The sequence below is a fragment of the Hemitrygon akajei genome, chromosome 10, assembly GCF_048418815.1.
Source record: "Hemitrygon akajei chromosome 10, sHemAka1.3, whole genome shotgun sequence".
In the NCBI taxonomy this organism is placed as follows: Eukaryota; Metazoa; Chordata; class Chondrichthyes; order Myliobatiformes; family Dasyatidae; genus Hemitrygon; species Hemitrygon akajei.
Genome location: NC_133133.1, coordinates 136,783,703 through 136,808,749, shown reverse-complemented (window position 1 = coordinate 136,808,749; position 25,047 = coordinate 136,783,703). Strand labels below are relative to the sequence as shown.

At 40.4% G+C, this 25,047-nt stretch overlaps 1 protein-coding gene across 1 annotated transcript in view; it reads left to right on the top strand.

The window, feature by feature from the left end:
* Positions 1–23,616, top strand: part of LOC140734711 (cadherin-related family member 3-like) — a 52,443-nt gene extending 28,827 nt beyond the window's left edge. Inside the window, exons 8-13 of the mRNA XM_073059054.1 lie at positions 1,795–1,960; positions 10,487–10,589; positions 11,780–11,878; positions 15,790–16,028; positions 20,970–21,141; positions 23,520–23,616. Coding sequence (XP_072915155.1) covers positions 1,795–1,960; positions 10,487–10,589; positions 11,780–11,878; positions 15,790–16,028; positions 20,970–21,141; positions 23,520–23,539 — 799 coding nt within the window. The 3' untranslated portion in view covers positions 23,540–23,616. The remainder of the gene's footprint in view (positions 1–1,794; positions 1,961–10,486; positions 10,590–11,779; positions 11,879–15,789; positions 16,029–20,969; positions 21,142–23,519) is intronic.
* Positions 23,617–25,047: the final 1,431 nt, after the last annotated feature.

Here is a 25,047-nt window from a genome sequence, read left to right as displayed (position 1 = left end):
TGGTGCTTCTGTTTCTGTTTGCCTTTATCCAAATGGTATTGTTCTCTGCAGCCAACCACTTGCAAAGAGTTTCTAGGGCTGCATAGCCAAAACAAAACCAAGTTTTGCTGTGAGACAGCCATTCATTCATTTGCCATAGCAGGAGGACTTAAGGGATTTCAGGATGTCTTTTAAACATTATGGCTTGGGCCACTCCATCTCATTGTTCCTTAATATGCCAGTAAATGTTGATTTGCTGACCTCAATTTCCATTGTGAGGTCCACTCGAAAGAAATCCAAGCACATGGGCACGGAGCAGCACTCGAGACACTTCAAGTGCATCGTGTCATTAGCTGATTCAAAAGAGGCAGCCAGATTGTCAACTCTTTCCAGAATCAAAACTGCAACATGATAAAAAAGATTGGAGCTACAGACAGATTTATTCATTGTGAAACAGCTATGACCATAGCACATCACCATCACTGTCAAACCAGATGCCAAAAGTGATTTTTTAATTTCACCATAGTTCACATACCCCAAAAAAACAGAGCATAGGCATATAGTGAGTGGTGTACTATGAGGATCAGAGCTGGGGCCTCAGTGTTCAACTTTTTCTATTAATAACTTGAATCTAGGCACTGAAAGTTGCTGATGAACTCTCTGGTGACACTAAGCTAGGTAGCAAAGCAGGTTGTGGAGAGGAAGTTAGGAAGCCAAAGGGATATAGAAAGACAGGTGGGCAAAAATCTAGCATGCATGGTATAATATGGAAAATCTGACATTCACCTTGGCAGGTAAAATGAAAGAATATTACATAGATGAAGAGAGATTAGAAGCTCTGAGATATAGAGGGATTTGAGTGGCCTGGAGCATCATTCACAAAAGGCTAGTACGCAGGTAAAGCAAGTGATTAGGAAAGCTAATAATGTTCTCTTAATGCCAGAGGAATTAAATTGCCAAAGTAGGGAAGTTATGCTTCATTTATATCAGGAAATGCTGAGTCAACATATGGATTTGTATCTTGTTTATTTGTATATTGGAGTGATCTTGCTCATTTGGCCTATTTCACAGGTTTACTGTAGTAAAACCTGAAATGTGTGGATTACTTCATGAGAAAGGCTGTACAGACTAGTCTAGTATCTCCTGAAGTTTAATAGTAACAGGGATGACTCGTAATATCCCGAGGGTTCTTGACAGGGTCGATGTGAAGACACTTCCTCTTGCACAATTTAAGGAGTTGCCTGTTGAAGACAGATGTGGAGAATTTGTTTTCTTTCTCCCGGAGAGTCATGAGTTTTTAGAACTCTCTTTCTCAAGGGTAAAGGAAAAAAAATATTTGAAGAATTCTTAGCATGGACATAGATAGATTGTTGTATGTCAGGGAAATGAATGGTTAATGGAGATAAGCCGGAATGTGGCATTGAGGTTACAATCTGATCAACCATGATCTTACAGGATGGCAGAGAGACTCAAGGAGTGAGTGGCCTATCCTGCTCATAATTTGTATGTTTGCTGTTCTGTCCCTGAGAGGGCTTTCACCTGAGTTTCCAATCCATCATTTTGAATTAATTAACACTTGAGAATCTGAGATTCATATTCTGTGGGAAACGTTATGATCCCTGTATATCACTGCAACTTCTGCCCGAGTTCCCTTTCAGTCTGACTATGTGATATTTTTAGTGACATTTCCTATTCATGAAATATTACTTCAAAGTCAGGAAGGCCCAAGCTGGATAAAAATTATGCAAAGTCATAAGAATGATAAAATTAAGAGCTCTGTAAAAGAAACAACTTCTTATTTTCAACCTTGTTTAGTATTCAGATACCAGAAACAACCGAAAAGGGTACAACAATTGTTACCATATCCTGCAAAGATAATGACGTGGAGCTTGCAAACAACCAGTTCACTGCTTCACTTCAGCCTGGTCTCGCTGCTGGTGGAAAGTTTGCTTTGAATGGGAAGAATAGTACTACTATTGTGGTAAGATAGTCCCTCTTTTCAGTATGCATGCTGGATAAAAGCCAAATCAGCTGCTCTCTCTAGGTACAAATACCATTTTCAGGACACAGAAAAAAAACTTTGATCTTATTAAAAACAATCTTGCAGCTGTTACGTACCCCGTAACTGGGTCACTTACCAGCAAAGATAGAGAGGTCCGTTGAAGTCTGATGGTACTGTTTTTAACAGTATTTATTGATTGAAATACACAAAAATAATATCAATGCAAACACACAGATAATATACGTCGTCAATACTAAATCTAAAAGCGCGGGTATAATAATAATCAATAAGAAATAGCTCTATCGTTGTCTAGGGGATATTGTATTGTCCGATGGAAATATAAAAGTCACTTTAGTTCAGTCAAGCTGTAGGCTGCAGCCTTTGGTTGGAGAGAGAGACGGGTTAAAACTTGCCCATTCCTTTTATGATGTCAATCCCTCGAGAGTCGTTGGGAGTTGAGTTCCCTGTTGTTAGCTAAAAACCGTTTTTCCGTGGCAAAGGCCACCGATTCCGGGCAAATGGAAGCGGACGCACGTGGCCTTCCACCGGCTTTCGCTATTACGGGATCGCTAGCGTTTCTTCTGGTGCGTCTGAGGGGCTGTTCCCACAAACCCTCTTTTTATCCTGACTCACAGGGTCTCAGTTGTCAATCAAGTTGGGATGATGCAATCCCTCCACCAACCTCCCCCTCGGTTCATTGCCTGGGGGAGGTTTCGATGCATCGTACAGGATGCAATACACAAGTCCGTCTCCAAGAGACAATAGCCGGTATCAATGGGTCCGCCTTTCGGAGGCCAGAACACATTCCAACCCTTTTGTGGATTCTGCATGTCTTTCTCTCATTTCCTGTGTCCCCTGAACTGACTTAATAGTGATCTTGCGATTCTCATAAAGGAGGGGGCTACCCCGCACCCTTTGGCCCCTCAGAGCTGTGGCACATTCGTAACACCGCATGCAAAAAGGTTAGCTGCTAAATACACCTAGCGTGGTGCTGAGATGGCCTGCAGGAATGTTGCATTAATGCATTTCAATCAAGAAAGTACAGGTACTGAATGACACTCTTTGGAGATTCATCAGGCTGGTTTCAGGGCATTTCAGAGTATTATTCTGTGAAGAGAGACTAAACAAGTTAGATCTCCAGTATATTCGTTAGAGTTTAGAGTCATTGAACACTACAGCACAGAATCAGGTCCTTCAGTCCCATCTAGTTTGTGCCAAACTATTATTCTGCCTAGTCCCATCAACCTGCTGTCCTGGACCATTGCTGTTCATACCCTTCCCATCCATTTTTTTATCCAAACTTCTCTTAAATGTTGAAATCAAACCCACATCCACCACTTCTGCTGGCAGCTCGTTCCACACTCAACCAACCTCTTATTGAAGAAATTCCCCCTCAGGTTCCTCTTAAATATTTCACCTTCAGCCCACAACCTCTAGTTCTAGTCTCACCCAATGTCAGTTGAAAAAGGTTTTGCATTTGCCCTATTTATACCCCTCATGATTTTGGATATCTTTGTCAAATCTACCCTCATTCTCTATGCTCCAGGGAGTAAAGTCCTAACCTATTCCGCCTTTCCCTATAACTCCAGCAACATCCTTGTAAACTTTAGAATGAGCAGCAATCACACTGAAAGCATAGGATGTTGAAGTGGTGTGTCACAGTAGACACAGATATTTTCATTCATGCAGAATGCTTCATGTGAGGAGTATTTCATTTAAAACCAAAGTGTGCAGACATTTCTTCTTGCAGATAACTCCGGAGTTCTCTGCCCTGAAGACTGGTAGTGGCTAGATCATTAATAGTGTTAAACTCTAACCTTTTTTATGCCATGGACCCCTGCCATTAATCCTTTGGACCCCAGCTTGGGAATCCCTGTGTTAGAGTGAGCTAGAAATGAGTTGCAGACAAAACAGGTTTTACAGCACCCTACCCTGTTTTCTATCCCTTCATGATTCCAGTCTCTAACTTGGAGAATAAGATATTCATCATGTTCAATTTGAGCAGCATTGAGTGTGTTTCTGTATTTCTGATATACTATTAACACATTCATAACATCAACCAGCAATTGCCTGTGCAACTACTGAAACCAGGATGCTGGCCAAGTTATAGTACTAGTAGAGTACTAAGTGAACTCTGAGTTGGTCTACCACTAAATAATAATTCTTTCTAAAGAACTATTTTTGATAAAACATAACCATGTTTGGTGAAGCAGTGATGGGATTAGGTTTGCTGTAAGCTCAAAAAGAGATTTAAAGCCCTATCTATTATAGGTATTGATGAGTGTCCTCACTATAGGGAGGTTATAGTGTATCAACCTACACTTCAAAGACTAGTTTGCTTCCCTGTCTAGTCTCTATAGCAAGGCCTAGCAGTCAGTACCCGCTATTTGAGTGGTGGGTCCCCCGCCCTACCTAGGAGATACTTCCAGCGAACAAAGTAATTTAAACAGTTTATTTTATTTTTAATGATATTGTACACATTTAAATTTAGACAAGTAATTATTGACACACATTTGAAACTCAGGCGATTTCTAACTTATAAAAGATTTCTTAATTACAAAAGATTTATAAACTAGAAAGGATTGCCAAACACTGGTACAATTCTTACAACTGAAATGCCAGACCAACATGTATGTCCTTTCAGTTTGAGTACATTTACAGGGAGCGCTGCCATAAGAAGGCAGCATCCACCATCAAGGACCCCCACCATCCAGTACTCGACAACCAACTGGCTCCTGAACACAGTTCCCTCTAAGCTGTGCAGGTACATGGCCATGCAGTAAGTGAAATGCTCATGCATACATAACTTTTGTTGCTACACAGCTGGAATTTTCTTTTATATAATGTTAATATAATAGTGAAATAGCCTATAATTAATATAGTGTTAATGAATATAATCCATAAAATTTCTAAATAATAAAATTTGCTTGGAAACATTTTAGAGCTCCAATATATTTACTGTACATTGTCAGTGTTTCAAGTTACAACACTGTTACAAATTGTAACAATAAACACAGAATGGAAGTTGGTAGCTCACTGTTAATAAACCAGCGGCCTGCTAAATGCCAACACTGTATTTTATTCATGCCATTATGTCTGTCACTTGTTTTGACTACCTGACATCATTTACTTGTGTTTTGAGTTCTGATTTGTGTTTGTTTGATGCGCATATTACAAAAAAAAATCATTTTTAGGGGCCACATAATTTTCAGACCACGTAGACATTTCCTGCTCAGAGCAGCTGTAAAAAAATTAGAGGGAATGTTGCTCCTGAACCAGCATGGATAACTTCTCACTTAAACTCTGAACTGACTCCACAACCTATAGACACACATTCAAGGACTTGACAAGTAATATTTTGAGTATTATTTGATTTATCTTTTTTATTTGCACAATTTGCATTCTTCTGCACATTTGTTGTTTGTCAGTCTTTGTTTACATCTAGGTTTTCATAAATTTTTTTGTTTTCTTTATTTTCCTGAAAATGCTGACAAGAATATGTATCAGAAGATCATATATGGTGACTTTATGTATTTTGATGTAAATTTACTTTGACTTAAGTTGCAGATGAATAAAGACAAAGCTGAGGAATTAATTCTAGTTCTTTGTCACCCTATGTTTCTGTCATTCCTATCCATCCTAACTGCATTCTAACACTAATACTGCTTTGCCTAATTGACATCACCTACATGTGACATTTCTCAGTTACATTCATCAGGTCAGGTGAAGGCAATGTTAAATTAGATCAAAGTGGGCCTCATTGTTTCTCTTGGTCAAGTCATGGGCCAAGGAGAACCTCATTGTTTCCTTGTTTATAACAAGACGTAGGGCAAAAAATATTGGTTACAAGTTTAACTTAACAAAAATAACTTTTTGACTGCTGGAAAGGTGTTCTGCTATGGAAACCTTTGAATGGAAACTCCTACAAGAAGTAGTGGATACAGCCCAGTCCATCACGGGTAAAGCCCTCCCCACCATTGAGTACATCTACACAGAGTCCTGTTGCATGACCCCCACACAGTCCATCCTCTCTTCTCACTGGTAAAATCAGGAAGAAGATACAGGAGCCTCAGGGCTCACACTGCCAGATTGAGGAACAATTATTACCCCCTCAACCATCACGGTCTTGCATCAATAGAAATAATTTCACTCAACTTCACTTGCCCTATCACTCAACTGTTCCCACAACCTTTGGACTTACTTTGAAGCACTCTTCATCTCATGTTCTCAGTATTTATTGTTTATTAATTTATTAATTCTATTTCCTTTTCTGCTTTGAATTTGCACATTTAGTTGTGTTTTGCACATTGTTTTTTTGTCTGTCCTGTTGGGTGTGGTTCTTCATCGATTCAATTGCGTTTCTTAGACTTACTGAGTATACCTGGAAGTGAATAAATCTCAGGGTTGTATAAGGTGTTCTTTGAAAACAAATTTACTTCAAACTTTGAGAAAGCTGAGGTTAGCAATAAGCTCCTAGGGCCTTAGAAAGAGATTGTTCATCAATTTAACTGAAGTATCAGCATCCAACCAAATGTAGGTATAACCATATAACAATTACAACACAGAAACAGGCCATCTCGGTCCTTCTAGTCCATTCCGAATGCTTACTCTCACCTAGTCCCACTGACCCGCACTCAGCCCATAACCCTCCATTCCTTTCCTGTCCATATACCTATCCAATTTTACTTTAAATGACAATACAGAACCTGTCTCTACCACTTCTACTGGAAGCTCGTTCCACACAGCTACCACTTCCTGAGTAATGAAATCCCCCCTCGTGTTACCCTTTAAGGAAAGAAACTTTAATGCTCTCAATCACACCAATTAAGCAGTTGTCCCAATGTAAGCAGTTCATCTACCCTTCAGCAGTATCCAAAAGCAGTATGACCTCAAATCTTAGTAACATTGAGTTTTATTTCTAGACTGTTGTGAAATTGATTGAAGTTGTAACTCACTGTGGTGTTTACTCAAGTTTCAACTTCTCCCTAGAAACCAAAAGGCTCAGTCACAGAGGAGATTTTCTGTCGAAAGTGATGTTGAAATCTGAATTAAAGGTTGCTATTCAATTGTTTCCCAGGTTTATTCCTGATAAATTTCAATATTCAAAGAATTATTAGTTTGACAGTGGATTCCCCTCTGCTTTGTCTCCCCTTGGGCTAAAAATACTGCTGTTGCCTGAAATATCATTGTCAGAGCCACTCTAGTCTCCATAGTCTTTCTGGTGTCTGAATTAAGTGTAATATAAACTGGGATTTATTTTGAGGGCCAAATTATCACTTGGTCATTTTTTGTTCATGATATATTGTTCACAACTTGCTTTTTATTATCTTAGGTCACAGAAATGATTGTTTCTATGATTGTTAAGTCATCAAAAAACTAGGTAATGATAGAGATCTAGAAAATAATAAGGCTAGCAGGAAAGAGCTTAAGAATGAAATTATGAGTGCCGGAAGCAGCCATGAGAAGGCTTTGGCGATCAGAATTAAGGAAAACCCCAAGGCATTCTACAAGTATGTGAAGAGCAAGAGGATAAGATGTGAGAGATGTGTCAAGTGTGACAGTAGGAAAGTGTGTATGGAACCGGAGGAGATAGTGGAGGTACTTAATGGATACTTTGTTTTAGTATTCACCACGGAAAAGAACCTTGGCAATTGTAGGGATGACTTACAGTGGACTGAAAAGCTTGAGCATATAGACACTAAGAAAGAGAATGTGCTGGAGCTTTTGGAAAGTATTGAGTTGGATAAGTCACCGGGACCAGACGAGATGCACCCCAGACTACTGTGGGAGGCAAGGGAGCAGATTGCTGATCCTCTGGTAATGATCTTTGCATCATCAATGGGGATGAGAGAGGTTCCGGGGGATTGGAGAGTTGCAGATGTTGTTCCCTTATTCAAGAAAGGGAGTAGAGATAGCCCAGGAAATTATAGACCAGTGAGTCTTACTTCAGTGGTTAGTAAGTTGATGGAGAAGATCCTAAGAGGCAGTATTTATGAACATTTGGAGAGGCATAATATGATTAGGAATAGTCAGCATGGCTTTGTCAAATGCAGGTCATGCCTTATGAGCCTGATTGAATTTTTGATGATGTGACTAAACACATTGATGAAGATAGAGCAGTAGATGTAGTGTATATGGATGTCAGCAAGGCATTTGATAAGGTACCCCATGCAGAACTTATTGAGAAAATAAAGGAAGTATGGGATACAAGGGGATCGTGCTTTGTGGATCCAGAATTGGCTTACCCACAGAAGGCAAAGAGCGGTTGTAGACGTGTCATATTCTGCATGGAGGTCAGTGACCAGTGGTGTCCCTCAGGGATCTGTTCTGGGATGCCTCCTCTTTGTGATTTTTTTTATAAATGACATCAATGAGGAAGTGGAGGGATGGGTTAGTAAATTTACCAATGACACAAAGGTTGGGGGTGTTGTGGATAATGTGGAGGGATGTCAAAGTTTACAGCGGGATATTGATAGGATGCAAAACAGGGCTGAGAAGTGGCAGATGGAGTTCAACCCAGATAAGTGTGAGGCGGTTCATTTTGGTAAGTCAAATATGATGGCAGAATATAGTATTAATGGTAAGACTCTTGGCAGTGTGGAGGATCAGGGGGATCTTGGGGTCTGAGTCCACAGGACACTCAAAGCAGCTGCGCAGGTTGACTCTGTGGTTAAGAAGGCATACGGTGCATTGACCTTTATCAACCATGGGATTGAGTTTAAGAGCTTAGAGGTAATGTTACAGCTTTATAGGACCCTGGTCAGACCCCTCCACCCTTGGAGTACTGTGCTCAGTTCTAGTCACCTCACTACAAAAAGGATATGGAAACCATAGAAAGGGTGAAGAGAAGATTTATAAGGATGTTGCCTGGATTGGGGAGCATGCCCTATGAGAATAGTTTGAGTGAACTTGGCCTTTTCTCCTTGGAGCGACGGAGGATGAGAGGTGACCTGATAGAGGTGTATAAGATGATGAGAGGCATTGATCATGTCGACAGTCAGAGGCTTTTACCCAGGGCTGAAATGACTAACACGAGAGGGAACAGTTTTAAGGTGCTTGGAAGTAGGTACAGAGGAGATGTCAGGGTTAAGTTTCTTTACGCAGAGAGTGCTAAGTGTATGTAATGGGCTGCCAGCGGCAGTAGTGGAGGTGGAAACAGTAGGATCTTTTAAGAGACTCCTGGCTAGGTACATGTAGCTTAAAAAAATAGAGGACTATAGGTAATCCTAGGTAATTTCTAAAATAAGGACATGTTCAGCACGGCATCGTGGGCCGAAGGGCCTGTATTGTGCTGTAGGTTTTCTATGTTATAGGTTTCCATGAAGAACAGCACAGAAATAGGCCTCTAAGCCCACCTTGCTGACCATCAACTACCCAGTTACATTCAACCTACCTTAATCCCATTTATGTTCTCTCCCCATTCACCAGCTCTTATTCCCTACCCCACGCCTCCCCCACCCACACACACACAAACAAAATCTACCACTCGCTTACACCCACAGAATAACTTGGTGAACAACTAACTTCTTTGGGATGTAGGCAGAAACCATGAGATAGAACATGCAAACTCCATACCAGCAGCACCCAAGGGTGGGGTAGAAAACAGGTCTCTGACACTGAGGCATTAGCTCTACCATGTGCACCAGCATGCCATCTTAAAAGTAATTTTAGACAAGTTTTCTCTGGGATCACCTCGCCTAGGTGCCAAACTGACACCACTGCCTGTGGACACTTTCAGGCATTCTATAGTTCATTTTCTCAGTATTATTTGTTTACTTTTTTAAATTATTTGCACAATTTGCCCTCTTTTGCACGTTGGATGTTTGTTGGTCTTGGTTATGCATTGTTATTTATAGATTGTAATGTATTTCTTTATTTTCCCATGGGTGCCTGCAAGAAAATGAATCTCCAAGTTGTATACGGTACACATACTTTGATAATAAATATACTATGAAAACTGTTAGCAGTTGAAATGGGAAGGAATGGAAGTATCCCAGGCTGTCTGATGCCTTTAAACCCTTTGGGGTTCCATCCTGCCACTCTTGAAAGCCTAAATGAAGACAATGATCTATCCTGCAGAATGGTTACTGCATAAGAAGTGGAGATAACACAGGTTTTCCTACTGGAGTCATATAAATTGAATAGCAATAGAGTTGATTATTCACAGTAATCTATGGAACAGGATGATACAGGACAAAGTAAATGCCAGTGGCGCAAGGCTTTGCAATTTGGGGTCCAGAGTTACTTTACATGAGTCAAGTCTGAAATTGCATCCGTGATTATTTTCTGAAAAATATCCATATAATTTGGTGTTTGAATAAATGAGCATTAACTGCTTATACTCTCTTCCCCAAGGAGCTGTGCTCAGTAAAATATTCACAAGGATATTAATCACCAGGCACCCATTTTGTGCACATGAAATTGCACAATTGCTTAGGCAGTTTAATTGTTAAGGTGCTCCAGGGGTGTCTATTCTCACCACTCCTCTCCAATTTGTTTTGGTAGGTCACGGGTGATCTGGACTTTGAGGCTGTTAGTAATCTTGAAGATTACAAAATCTACATGATGTCTGTAGTTGTTACAGATATTACACCACCCCATTACCAAGGTAAGTGATTAACTTAATGAATCAAAGCAACCAGCTTCATTCAGGGTTCAATGATATTTTCATAATGGCATATGATTTGCAATCAGACTATTATATTGGTTTTCAACTATTCTCTATGTATATTCAACCTTTTCGGCAATAGTTTATAATTTTTTGTGAAATCCTTTATTTTCATTTGGAGAGACGAGATGTTAGGATCATTCACTTCACACTAGATTAAGACAAGATTGCATATGTGCGTAAACGAGAGTGAGTTTTAAAATAAACAGGGAGGACAATTCTGCGGGGAGAAGAATAATAACCAAAAGGCACTCTGTAACAATACGTAACTGGCAAGAGCCAGGGGAGTGATTGGGAGAACTACCAAGCAGCAATTTAGTGTGATCAGAAATGCACTGTTTGGATGAGTGATCAAAATATTGCTTTAAGAGCTGTAGAATATAACTAAAATCAAAAAGTCTGGGAGCCACGTTATCATTTTCAATGATATAAGAAACCTTAACTTACAGTGACCTTTTGACATTGTACTCACCTGATCATGTTATTAATTCAGAGAATGTAATCTTAGTTTTAGAGGAAATTCAAATATAGTTTACTGATTCCTAGCCAAGTTTTTTAATGCTTATTAAAGTTAATTTCTCAAGTTTGCCTTAGAAGTGAACATTGCATTAATACCAAATTAAAGATCGTTAATTTGATTTACTGAAATAAGTATCCCAGTGTTTCTTATCAATGTACTGTGTATTTACACAATATTTTATTTCTCTATTTGGGGCACCTGGCATGAGCAAATAAACAACTTTAAGTACACATTGCATGGAGTCTCTATAGGTTTCTGTGCTCACTTTCAAAGCATTGTTGGGTAGAAGCATGATACACTCACGAAACATTCCACTGCGCTTTAATCACGATTGAAATTTCCTGCTAATTGTGGCCATTACAAAATTAAACAGAATCTTTTACCTAAAAAAAAATTGAAGTTAGTAAGTAATTGAATGATGCCAAAATGGGGAACACTATTCCAAAATGGGGAGGACCGAATTTAATTAGTGCTGGTGTCAACGAGAACGTAGGTGGTCTACATTCAAGGAACACCTTCAGATCAATTTCCCAGACATTTGCAGGCTAAATGTTGAACGTTTCATCAGGAGCTACAAAGTCAATGGTCATGTTTGATTTCTCTCACCCAGATACAGTGACTGTGTACATCACGGTCACTGCAGTAAGTGAGTTCCAACCATCCTTCGTCCAGGTTTCTTACACCTTCAACGTCCCGGAATTCAGCGGAAGTAAGTGAATACTTAGAGAAGCTAAATTTTAAAAAATGGTTCAATTCTTCCATTTCTGTCTAAGGTTCAGGTGAAGATAAGAATGAGAAATAACGTAATAACAGGGATGAAAATTAACATAATATGCAGAAGCTCAAACTGAATGAGGTCCTGGGGACAGAGTAACATTTTTTGCTCTACGTTTCTCATTTTCTCACTAATGCTAAGGATTCTCCTTGGTATGCTAGGAGTGTCATGCATGACATTATCCTTGCCTTTATGATAGTACTCAGTCGCCTTCTCGAATGCTGCGGTTTGTGTTCAATGATTTGATGCACCTAAGCACTGGTGATCACAGCCCAGATGAGAGTGGTAATAAGGCCAGTTCTAAGAAAGGGTGTGCTCGTTGACTTTGCAGTTCCAGGTGATGGAGGTTGTGGTTTCTGGGAAGACGCTGGTATAATGGCTGTGGTGGGTCACTAGACGGCATCTGCTGATGACACCACACAGATCCGCTGCACCAATGGTGGAGCAAGTCAATGTCTGGCGTGTGGGTGGGGATTACCAGTCAAGCACAATGCCCTGGAGACACATTCCCAGTTGCAGTTCACAAACTCTCTAAAAGGCACCAGAACACAATGAACAAGGAAATGCTAATCAGCTCATTTCATTAAATTCTGAGATGTATCTGACCGTTCCTGATTCCTTGGTTCTAGCTTCCTAGTTACTTTCCGTTTTAAAATTAACACCATGCAGAATTACTTGGTTTGCACAGAAAATCATTGGAATTCGTTCCCACAGACAGCTCTGGAGGCCAAGTCTTCATGTATATTTAAGGCAGAGGCTGATAGATTCTTGATTGGTCTGGCCATGAAGGGGACACAGGGAAGAAGACAGGAGACTGGGAATGAGAGGGAAAATGGATGAATCGTGAAGAAATGGCAGGGCAGACTGGATGGGCCAAATGGCCTAATTCTGCTCCTATATCGTGGTTTTGTATCAAATTCGTATCAGAAATTAATTTGAACAATGAACAGTACAACACAGAACAGGCCCTTTTGTGCACAATATTGTGTTGGCCCATATAAACCAACTGTACTATCAGTTTAGCCTTTCCCTCCTATATAGGCCTCAACCCATCATTTTTCTTATATCCATGCACCAATCTATGCTGTAGGTTAATTATCCTTATTGGTAATGCTTCTCAGATTAAATTAAAACACATTCCAACATACCCACTGACTGCATTTATGCCCCATCCACGGCCTATCCTTTCTCTGAGTATCTCTGCACATGCATCTACCTTTACACCAAATGCTCCATCATCTGACCTACTACTCTATTCCCTTGCCAACCTAGCTTAATCCCCACCTAACAGCTCTACCAAACTTACCTGCAAAGATATTGATTCCTCAATGTCAGATGTAACCCATATCTTTTGTACAGATCATACTTGCCCCAGAAGAGATCCCAATGATCCACCAATCTGAACCGTCCTCCCCTCACCAACTCTCCAGAGAAGCATTTATCTGCATTGTCTTCCTATTCTTACTCTCAATGGAACATGGCACAGTCAGCAATCCAGAGATTACTAACCTTGAGGTCCTGATGTTTCACCTCCTCCTACCTCTCTGTAATCCCTCTTCAAGACTTCATCCTTTTCCCCCAGCTATGTCATTGGTACCAATGTGTAACACAGCTTCTAGTATCTCTCTCTCTCTCCCCCTTAAGAATGCTGTAGGCTCAATAAAAGATTTTTTAACCATTTCACTTGAGAAGCAACATACCATTTGGGAGTCTGTTTCTCACCCACAGAATCTCCTGTCTTTTCTCCTAACTAATGAATCCCTTATCACTCTCCACTTCTGAGAAACAGAGAACAGAGCCACTCTGGCTTTCCTCTGGTGAATTGTGCCCAGCAGCCCCACCCAACCAACAGGATCCAAAACAATGTACTTGTTATTGAAGGGAACAGCCACACGAGTCCTACACTGAATGCTTATTCCTTTTTTCTCTCCTGCCAGTCACACAGCTACCTGCACCTTGCAACGCCTGTCCATCAACCCCTCAACCTCCCAAATACCCACAGTTTATCCAGCTCCTGTTCCTTAACACTGGCTGTAAGAAGCTACAGCTGGGTACACCTCACAGGTGTAATCTTCAGGGACATTGGAGCTCTTCTTCATATACCACATCCTACTGGAGGAGCACGTCACCACCCTGCTTCAGACTTGAGGCTCTACTTGACCCTAGCTTCTTTTTATTGGCTGCTGCAATAGCTAACAACCCAATTGTATCTAACTAACATTTTCCAAATATGCCTCTTTTCAGCTCTACTGAGTGAAAAATAATCAGCAAGTGGCAAAACCTCGCTCATTTTAATAAGCAACGCTCTCTCAACTTATCACAAAATTATCCTGAACATTAAGAAGCATGTTAAATACATATAGAAAATTGGATTTTTAATTAAAAGATGAAATCTTCAAAGCCTTTTTATTCATAATTGAAAAATTAATGCAAGCTTAAGTAAATAAAAATAAAAACATGTTTTTCTACCTCACAGACATAAAATTTCCACTCAAATGAATAAGCTCTCTGTGAAACCTGGCTCACAGGATGTTATCTGAGCTGGCTCCCCAGTGCCACACACAAAAGGCCGGAGGAACTCAGCAGGCCAGGCAGCTCGAAACGTCGACTGTACTCTTTTCCATTGATGTTGCCTGGCCTGCTGAGTTCCTCCAGCATTTTGTGTGCGTTGCTTTGGATTTCCAGCATCTGCAGATACTCTCTGGTATGGCTCCCTGGTGTAAAAGCTTTGATTCTCAGCAAGTTCATATTCCACACCTGAACTCTGTGCAGTCTAACAGTGAAAACTCAGGAAAGATTCAACAGTAAGAACCCATCTGTAAGATCAGGACTTAGATGTTTCATTAGACAGATTAGGAGAATGGGCAAAAAAGTGGCAAATGAAATATAATGCTGGAAAATGCACGGTCATGCACTTTGGTAGTAGAAATAAATGTGCAGACTATTTTCTAAACGGAGAAAACCCAAAAATGCAAAGGGATTTGGGAGACTTTGTGCAGAACACCCTGACAGTTAACATGCAGGTTGAGTCGGTAGTGAGGAAGGCAAATTCAATGTTAGCATTCATTTCAAGAGGTCTAAAATATAAGAGCAAGGATGTGATGCTGAGGCTTTATAAGGCACTGGTGAGACCTCACCTTGAGTATTGTGAACAGCTTTGGGCTCCTCATCTTTGAAAAGATGTTCTGGCATTGGAAAGAGTCCAGAGGAGGTTCACAAGGATAATTCCAGGAATGAAAGGTTTATCATATGAGGAACATTTGATGGCTCTGGGTCTGTACTCGCTGGAATTCAGAAGGATGAGGGGGGATCTCACTGAAACCTTTTGAATGTTGAATGGCCTCGACAGAGTAGATGTGTTAAGGATGTTTCCCATGGTGGGAGTGTCTAGGATAAGAGGGCACAGCCTCAGGATAGAGGGGCGTCTTTCAAAACAGAGATGTGGAGAAATTCCTTTAGCCAAGTGGTGGTGAATTTGTGGAATTTGTTGCACACATGCAGCTGTGGAGGCTAGGTCATTAGGCATATTTAAGGAAAGATTGATAGGCTCTTGATTGGACATGGCATCAAAGGTTAAGGCTGGGAGATGGCGTTGAGGAGGATCAAAAAAAGGATCAGCCATGATTGAATGGCAGAGCAGACTCGATGGGCCAGATGTCCTCATTCTGCTCCTATGCCTTATGGGGCTGGGGTGAAAATGAAGATCATTAATGTGGAAAGTGCAGTTTTCTTAAGGATTGCAATCTGAAGAAGGTTACAAAAGATTGAAAAATTGTAAGTGAAATTGGCAACACTCTGCATCATCACAGTAACTTTGTACAATGTTGTCCAATAACTCTTTCCAGTAGGAACAAAGATTGGACAAGTATTTGCTGAGGACGAAGATTTTCCAAGCCCGGAACTCACTTACTCACTTGTGGCAGGGGGAAACACACTGGGCTACAATCAGTTGTTTTGGATCAATCCGACATCAGGGGAAATACATCTTGTGGCCCAACCCGATTATGAGGCAACTGCCCAGTATTTGCTCACAGTGCAGGCTGTTGATTTAGATTCAGATGTTCCAAAAGCTGCTACAACAACTGTAAGTGTTTTCTAATGCTAAAGGTTAGTTCATCTACATGTTGAAATAAATATTAGATATTATACTCGATCGCTTTGACTCAAGTATAACATTAGCAAGGTTCAGCACAAACAACTTGTTTTTCCATTTCTGTACTCAGGAGACTTAATTCAGTTCTAAAGTAGAATAGCTGAATAACCTGCCTGTTGATATTGACCAACATGATAGAGGTAATAATTAAATAAGTTCAATACAAGAGAGGAATTTGTCTGGCATAGTTACAAGACATATTTGACTCTCAGCCAGAGTGCATGATAAAACACTTAATGAAGCTGAAAGGAACAGGGCTAAAGTAGTGTGGTCTCCCACAAACTTAACTACTATAGAAAGGAATGACATTGATAGATAATTTTTCACCTCGCCCTGATCTTGCAGTCTGTCTCTTTATACAGTATAGTTTTTGGCTGTGTTTCTGTAACACAGAGACTGTAATTAAAATCAATTTTGTAGGCTTCTGAGCACTTTTGGACATCCTGCCATTAGTCAAGAGATATATAATTGCAACTCCCTTTATTTCTGCAGAATTGCACAAGAAAATACCATGCAGTAGACTCACTCTTATGACATGACATGACTTGTCGAGCTGTACAGCTATATCAAAAACCGTAACACCCCATGGAAGTTCTCTCTATCTCATCTACTAGGCAGTGCATCAGTATGACACTCCCTTCTCAAAGGCAGTAAATGTCAAAAGATGATAATATTCTGCAAATGAAACACAAAATCTGTGTTAAAGAAGTAATTGTCACCTTGACATTATAAATTTAAATATTTCTGTGGGAAACCATCTATCTAACTGAGAAGCCATCTGAGTATTTAAGAGGATAAAACCAACCCGCCATGTAAAACACTATTAGAGCCTCACTAGGTTTATCAACAGGAATGGTTCAGGCTTGATCCTTGTTTGATATTCACCAGGTTATTTGTATAGCAGCTGTATTGACTTCATTTTCGTGGGTTTAGTGGATGATTGAAATAAACTCCGTCAGAACTTCCACTCCCTGAAGGCAGTGATTTTTTTTTACCAGAGTGAATGAAATCCATATTGACCATAATATTCATTCATAAGATAGCTATTTCAATTTATCTTGTAGGTTAAACAGTCGCATCTACAGGTTACTGGAAGATCATGCAGACAGCTCATAAAACTACTGTAGATTCTACTGCATTTCTTCATTTTGTGGGTGCCTACAATAAAATGAATCTCAAGATAGTATATATATATATATATACATATATATATAGTTTGATAATAAATTTACTTTGATTTTGATACTGAAGGAATTAGTATAACAATATCTGGAAACTTGGAATAATTACATTTCGCCAACTATGAGATTTGTCAGGGCAGAGGATTAAGCCACAATAATGATGTGTATCCATATCCAAAGTCAAATTGTGAGCAATATCAAGTTTGTTTAATACCATTCAACTGTACACACGTATACCGCCAAACAAAACGACATTCCTCTGGACCAAGGTGCACAACACACAACATATAACTCACACATACAGCACATAAAGTAATAGTTCCACAAAATAAATTAACAATTTACGTTAGTCTTCACCGTGGAAGGCACTAGTAAAGTGCCAGATGTTGAAGGGTGTGAGGGAAGAGAAGAGAGTGCAGTTACTATTACAAGGGAGAAGGTGCTCAAAAAGTTGAAAGACCTAATGGAACACAAGTCACCCAGACCAGATGAACTGACCTTAGGGTTCTGAAAGAGGTAGCGGTAGAGATTGTGGAGGCATTAGTAATGATCTTTCAAAAATCATTGGACTCTGGCATGGTGCCAGAGGACTGGAAAATTGCAAATTTCACTCCAATTTTTAAGAAAGGAGGAAGGCAGCAGAAAGGAAATTACAGAGCAGTTATAGAGACATCAGCGGTTGGGAAGTTGTTGGAGTCAATTGTTAAGGATGAGGTTTTAGAGTACTTGGTGGCACAGGACAAGATAGAACAAAGTCAACATGGCCTCCTTAGTGAAAATCTTGCCTGATAAACCTGTTGGAATTATTTCAGGAGACTACACATAGGATAGATAAAGGGGATGCAATGGATGTTGTATATTTGGACTTTCAGAAGGCCTTTGATAAGGTTGAATTGAATTGACTTTATTACTTACAACCTTCATATACATGAGGAGTAAAAATCTTTATGTTACGTCTCTGTTCAAATGTGAAATGTGCAATTATAGTAATTTATAATAAATATTATGTACAACAGGATAGTCAATATAACATAGAAATACATTTGTGTCAGCATGAATTAATCAGTCTGATGGCCTGGTGGAAGAAGCTGTCCCGGAGCCCGTTGGTCCTGTCTTTTATGCTGCGGTACAGTTTCTCGGATGGTAGCAGCTGGAACAGTTTGTGGTTGGAGTGACTCCGGTCCCCAATGATCCTCTGGGCCCTTTTTACACACCTGTCTTTGTAAATGTCCTGAATAGTGGGAAGTTTACATCTACAGATGCACTGGGCTGACGGCACCATTCTCTACAGAATCCTGGGATTGAGGGAAGTACAGTTCCTATACCAGGCAGTGATACAGCCAGTTCAGGATGCTCTCAACTGTGCCCCTATAGAAAGTTATTAGAATTTGGGGGCCATACCAAACTTCTTCAACCGTCTGATGTGAAAGAGGCGCTGTTGTGCCATTTTCACCGCACAGCCGGTATGTACAGACCACATGAGAAACTCAGTGATGCTTATGCTGAGGAACCTAAAGTCGTTCACCATCTCAACCCCAGACCCATTGATGTCAATAGGGGTTAGTCTGTCTCCATTCCTCCTGTAGTCCACAACCAGCTCCTTTGTTTTGCATCGTTGAGGGAGAGGTTATTATTTGAGATTAGGCCAATCAGTGTAGTGTTGTCAGCAAATTTAATAGAAAATGCATAAAAAAGCCAATTAAAAAAAAATAATTAGCAGATTGGAGCTGTGGGAAGCGACACAATCATGGGTATATAGAGAGGAAAGGAGGGGGCTTAGTACACAGTCCTGAGGGGCACCTGTGTTAAGGGCCAGAGTTGAGGGTGCCACATATGAGGCTGCTTACCAAGCTAAGACCCCATGGCAATACAGGAAAGTTACTGGCATGGTTAGAGCATTGGCTGGTTGGTAGGAGGCAGCGAGTGGGAATAAAAGGATCCTTTTCTGGTTGGCTGCCAGGGACTAGGGGTGTTCTGCAGGGGCTGGTGCTGGGACTGCTTCTTTTTATGCTGTATCAATGATTAAGATGATGGAATAGATGGCTTTGTTGCCAAGTTTGCAGATGATATGAAGATTGGTGGAGGGGCAGGTAGTGTTGAGGATTCAGGTAGGCTGCAGAAGGATTTAAATTAGGAGAATGGGCAAGAGAGTGGCAAATGAAATACAATGTTGGAAAATGCATGGTCATGCACATTGATGTAGAAATAAATGTGCGGACTATTTTCTAAACAGGGAGAAAATCCAAACATTTGAGATGCATAGGGACTTGGGAGTCCTTGTGCAGAGCACCCTGACGGTTAACTTGCAGGTTGAGTCAGTGTCGATGAAGGCAAATACATGTTGGCATTCATTTCAAGAGGTCTAGAATACAAGAGCAGAGATGTGATGCTGAGGCTTTATAAGGTACTGGTGAGGCCTCACCTTGAGTATTGTGAACAGTTTTGGGCTCCTCATCTAAGAAAAGATGTGCTGGCATTGGAGAGAGTTCAGAGGAGGTTCACAAGGATGATTCCGGGAGTAAACTGGTTTTCATACGAGGAATGTTTGATAGCTCTGCGTCTGTAATAGCTGGAATTTAGAAGGATGGGGGAGGGGGTTGGAATCTTACTGAAACCTTTTGAATGATGAAAGGCTAAGACAGAGTAGATGTGGAAAGGGTGTTTCCAATGGTGGGAGAGTCTAGGACGAGAGGGCACAGCCTCAGGACAGAGGGGTGTCCATTTAAAATGGAGATGCAGAGAAATTCCTTTAGCCAAAGGGTGATGAATTTGTGGAACCTGTTACCACAGGCAGCTGTGGAGGCCAGGTTGTTGGGTGTATTTAAGGCCGAGATTGATAGCTTCCTGTTTGGATACAGCATCAAAGATGATGGGGAGAAGAGTGGGGCTGAGGAAGGGGAAAAGCATCATCCATGATTGATTGGTAGAGCAGATTCATTGGGCCAAGTGGCCTAATACTGCTCCTGTCTTTATGGTCTTTGGTCTAACAAATAATAAGGTGCATTTATGACGTAAGTTAAGAAGTAAACAGTATAATGCTATCGGTGTTTCATACATGATGAGACCTGTGTGATGGCAGGATGTTCAGTCGTCTTATGGCCCGGAAGAAGAAGCTGTTTCCCATCCTAAAAGTTAATTACACAGGTGAGCTGAATTCACAAATGTGCAATACTGAGGGAGGATTGAAATTAAGCTGTTCGTCACCACTACTGATGTCTGTTTTGCCTCTGCTGAGGTTGGATAGGTTACAACCAAGAGTTGCTAAAGGTAGAAATCCAATTACACAAATACTGGCCATCAAGTGTGCTCATCTCCACACACACACACTGTTTCATTCCACTCATTAATGATGTCAATCCTATGTCGGTTTGGGTATTCTTAAAAACATCTGAGCTTAAATATGACCTAATATGTTTTAGAATAAAACATTAATTATAGTTTAATTATATTTATTTATGAATAACCGAGATGTACTAACAAGGGAAATTTGGGATTTAAAAACAGAAAGACTGGTTGCAATGGGCTTATCTCCTCTGACTAGGATATTTTCAAGGAGGAGGCCACAGCTTCCAGATATGGGCAAGACACTTGGGTGTGAGTTGATAAGAAATTCCTTCAGTTAGAAGTATGGATTAAATTGATAAGGTAATCCAGAAATTTTTCTCACTAATTAGAGGTTGATGTGTTCCAGGTCACAGTAAATATTCTTCCAACCAATGATGAACCACCTGCCTGTCAGCCAAAATTTTATTCTCTGGCAATTCTTGATGACACAGCTGTGGGAACCAATGTTCAAGACTTCCAGTTATCCTGTACAGACCGGGACTCTCCTCCTCAGTCTTTTCGTTACTTCATTGCTTCAGGTACATCAGTGGAGGCTGGCATTTCTCCTTCATTGCCTTGATTTGGACATCTATCTTCAATACACTGCTTTCCTCCCTTTCACCTGTCCATCCTCAGTAGCCATTGTCCAGAACTTTAAAGTCAATGGTAAGTTGTCACCAGTAAAAATGTGCACCTACCTTTTGCCATCATCTCTGTGTGAACCTAGTTGAGACATTGGGAGATTCTTCCACAGGGAGGCCTTGTGCTTTATTGCTTTCTGTGGATGTAGAAGTGGCAGATCAGAGTAGTCGAGACCAGCTCCACAAAACCAGCAAAAAAACACTTACAAAGGCCAAGGGCACCCAAATCTTAGTATGGGTGCAGACAGCCATTTTCCGGCCAGGACAGAAGAGTGGCAACTAATATCTTTGTTTCCACATCTGTATATGTGTGGTGCAGATATCTGCTACACGTGTGGAGATGTTACAGGGTCAACATTTTAGTATGTATAATTATGCCTCACAATGGTGACCTACAAGAACAATGAACGAGGCCTCAATCAGATGTTGACATGTTGGTTTAAAAGTTCAAAGTTTGAATTACATTTATTATTAAAGTGAGTATACTATATACAGCCTTGAGATTCATCTCCTTACAGGCAGCCACAAAACAAAGAAACCCAACAGAACCCAGTTTTTTAAAAAGGCTATCAAATACTCAATGTGCAAAAAAAAACAACAGATCATGCAAACAGTAAAAGTAAGCAAATAATATTCAGAACTGAAGTTTACAAAAGTGAGTCCACAGCCACAAAGCCAGCCACACCCCGTCAGGAGCCCATTAGTTGCAAGCCACAGCCTCAGTTCAGCACAGAGACAAATAAACTTCACGAGCAGTGAGCTGAACCTTTGGCCCAGAGACCCTGACTCTTTTCAATCTGGCCTGGCACTTAAATTGGCCGAACAGCGGCCGTTCTTCGCTCTTGCACCCAGGGCCTGCCACTTTGATACATTCTAGGTCCTGGGACCCGCCACCTTGATTTGCCTCTTACCCAACTTTTCCAATCTGGCCTGGCGCTTAAATCACTAAATCAGTTTAAGGGCCTGCACATCTTTGTTGTCATACTACTGGGGTGTCTACACCTTGTTGTGCTCACATCTCTATTGCTAAAGTCATATCCCTTTTGTTGCCTTAGTGCCCAGTTCCCTATAACCATCTAGCTGACACCATGTCCAAGCCTCTGCCCCTTTGAAATCCTGATTAGCGTCAGGGAGGGAAAGATAAATGTGGTGATATCATCACATCAGAGGAGTTTTGGAGGATGATAGAGAGGAAGATGTCTCCTCTCATCATTTCACAGGTACACCAGGGAACTTAAGATGTCTTCTACCACTCCCTGGTTTCAGCCAGTTCACTTTCAGCATGGATGTCCTTTGCCCCATCCCTAGACAGTGTAAGGGTCTTTTGCTACCAGCCCATTCCATCACTACTCTCCTATACCAGTCTGAATAACCTTCTTGTACTCAATTCACATCTCTCAGGTCAAGGATTTGGTGAGAGAAACATGTGTAGGTTATGCCAGGTCCTTTGTCAGAGATATGGAGAAATTCTGGTTTCAGTCCTCCCCAAGCTTCCTCTCTCATCTCTCGTTCCACTGTGTTGATGACACACTGCCACTGCTTCCTGCTCTCATGCAGAACCCTTTCACTACCTCTTTCATTCTTTCACTGCCTTTGCTGTTAATTTCCACTCTGTCCTCAGACCGACACTCTCATTCTTTGACTTTTCACACCTCTAAGGGGATAATGGACAGAATACGTTGGAAGTCATTACATTCCGACAGCCCATCTGGATGTTCTCCCTTCCACTCTGCTTCCTGCAATAACCCAATTCCATTGTTTCCTTCCTCTGCTTCTCTCCATCACCCTTGACTAATTTCTGTTTCTTTCAATTTGCTGTACTACATACAGTGGTCACGATGTAGTCATTGGTGACACTAAATAAACATTGCTTCTCCAAGGGTGACCAAGAACTTCTAGTTGTGAACCAATTTATCTCCATCCCACTATTCCAGTGAAGAACAGCATGTCCTCTTCTCTTTGGACATGTCAACCCAGAAGACTAAGCTCAGCAAATTATTCTTGCTTTGTAGCTCCAACATTCAGTTTCATTTTCTCTGCTCTTCCAGTACCCAAGATTTATTTGTCATCTCTTGTCTGCACTTCCTCCTTTGTGTTGACACCACTGCAGATTGTATCATTCCCTCTCTCCAGATCTCTGCCCTTTCACAGTCAGCCACTTTTGTTTTTCCTCTGCCTCCACCCCCACCCCTTTCTCTGCAACTTTAGAAATTATTTCTAACTTTCTTTGATGAAAAGTTATTGACCTGAAATATTATGCTATTTCTCTCCCACAGGATGCTGTCTGACCTGCTGAAGATTTCCAGCTTTTAAGCTGAATTATCTATTTGTTGTCTAACTAGCACAGCTAATAATACCTAATTTTGAAACCATGACTGCTATTGTTTTAATTTCAAAATCTCAGATAAAATGCATATATGTCAGTGCATTATTATTAAATAAAATCTATGAATCCTATCACAACCTTAGTTTGATTATGGCAGCAATTTCTTGACAGTATGGTGCATTTAATAGTTTTCTGTGATTACTGACCCTTGACCCTTCTTCATAAAACTTTAAGTAGTGCCAGAAGTACAAATGAAATAAAATCTTGTAACTTGATAATAATCTATCAAAATAGTTCTACATGTATAACTTTAAAATAATGGGTTAGATTACCTTTAGGAATACCAACCCTACAAGTGATATTATTAACCTGCAAGATACATAAACAAGTTTACTCTTCTGTACCAGGTAATATCAACAACCACTTTAGTCTCTCTCCAAGTGCTGGATCCAACATCACTAAGCTGATGCTTGCCGTTCCTTTTAATTACAAGCAAGGGATTGATAAAGTTACTGACTATAATCTCGTTGTTCAAATAACCGATGATAATCTTCTGGCTGGAAGCACAGGGAGAAAAGTCGTGCAAACAAGGAGAGTAATGATAAATGTCAGAATTATTATCTCTACATCCAATACTCAACAATCAATCACAACCGTAAGTAGATCTGGGTGATGAGTGACATCCATACAAACTGGAACACACACTTTGATCATTATAATTCAGTTTGTGAATCTTCTGCTGAATTTGAAACAAAGTTCCTGGCTTTAACTAACCTAGAATCAGAATTCTAGATTAGTAAGTTCACAACATAATAGCAAGCATAGTCCCAGTTTAGTGTTTCATCATCAAAATTAAGAGTCAGTTTTTATTACACCAAACGTCTCTTTTATTACAGTACTGCTGAAGTTAAGCCTTATATCATAAAGGTCTCTGCCACAGAGGTGTGAATCCAACCAGTTGAAAGAAAGATCTACATAGTAATAAAAGTTGTATTTATAAATTAAGCATGCAATGTAGAATCTTACATTTTACCACTGGAAATTAAAAGTAATAGCTGACTGGCCCCAACATCCTTAAACTATCTGAAAGTTAAAACCATAAGACACAGGAGCAGAATTAGGCCATTTGGCCAATTGAATCTGCTTTGTTACTCAATCATGGCTGAGTTATTATCCCTCTCATCACCATTCTCCTGCCTTTGACACCCTTGCTAATTCAAGAACTTACCAACAATTACTTGGCCTCCACAGTGGTCTATGGCAATGAGTTCCACAGATTCACCACCCCCTGACTAAAAAAAATCCTCCTCATCTCTGTTTTAAAAGGTGGCCCTTCTACTCTGAGGATTTGCCCTAGACTCTCCCATTAATAGAAATATCATCACCACATCCACTCTGTCTCTGTTCAATATCGGTAGGTTTCATTGAAGTCACCCCTTAATTCTTCTAAACTACAGTGAGTACAGACCTAGAGCAAT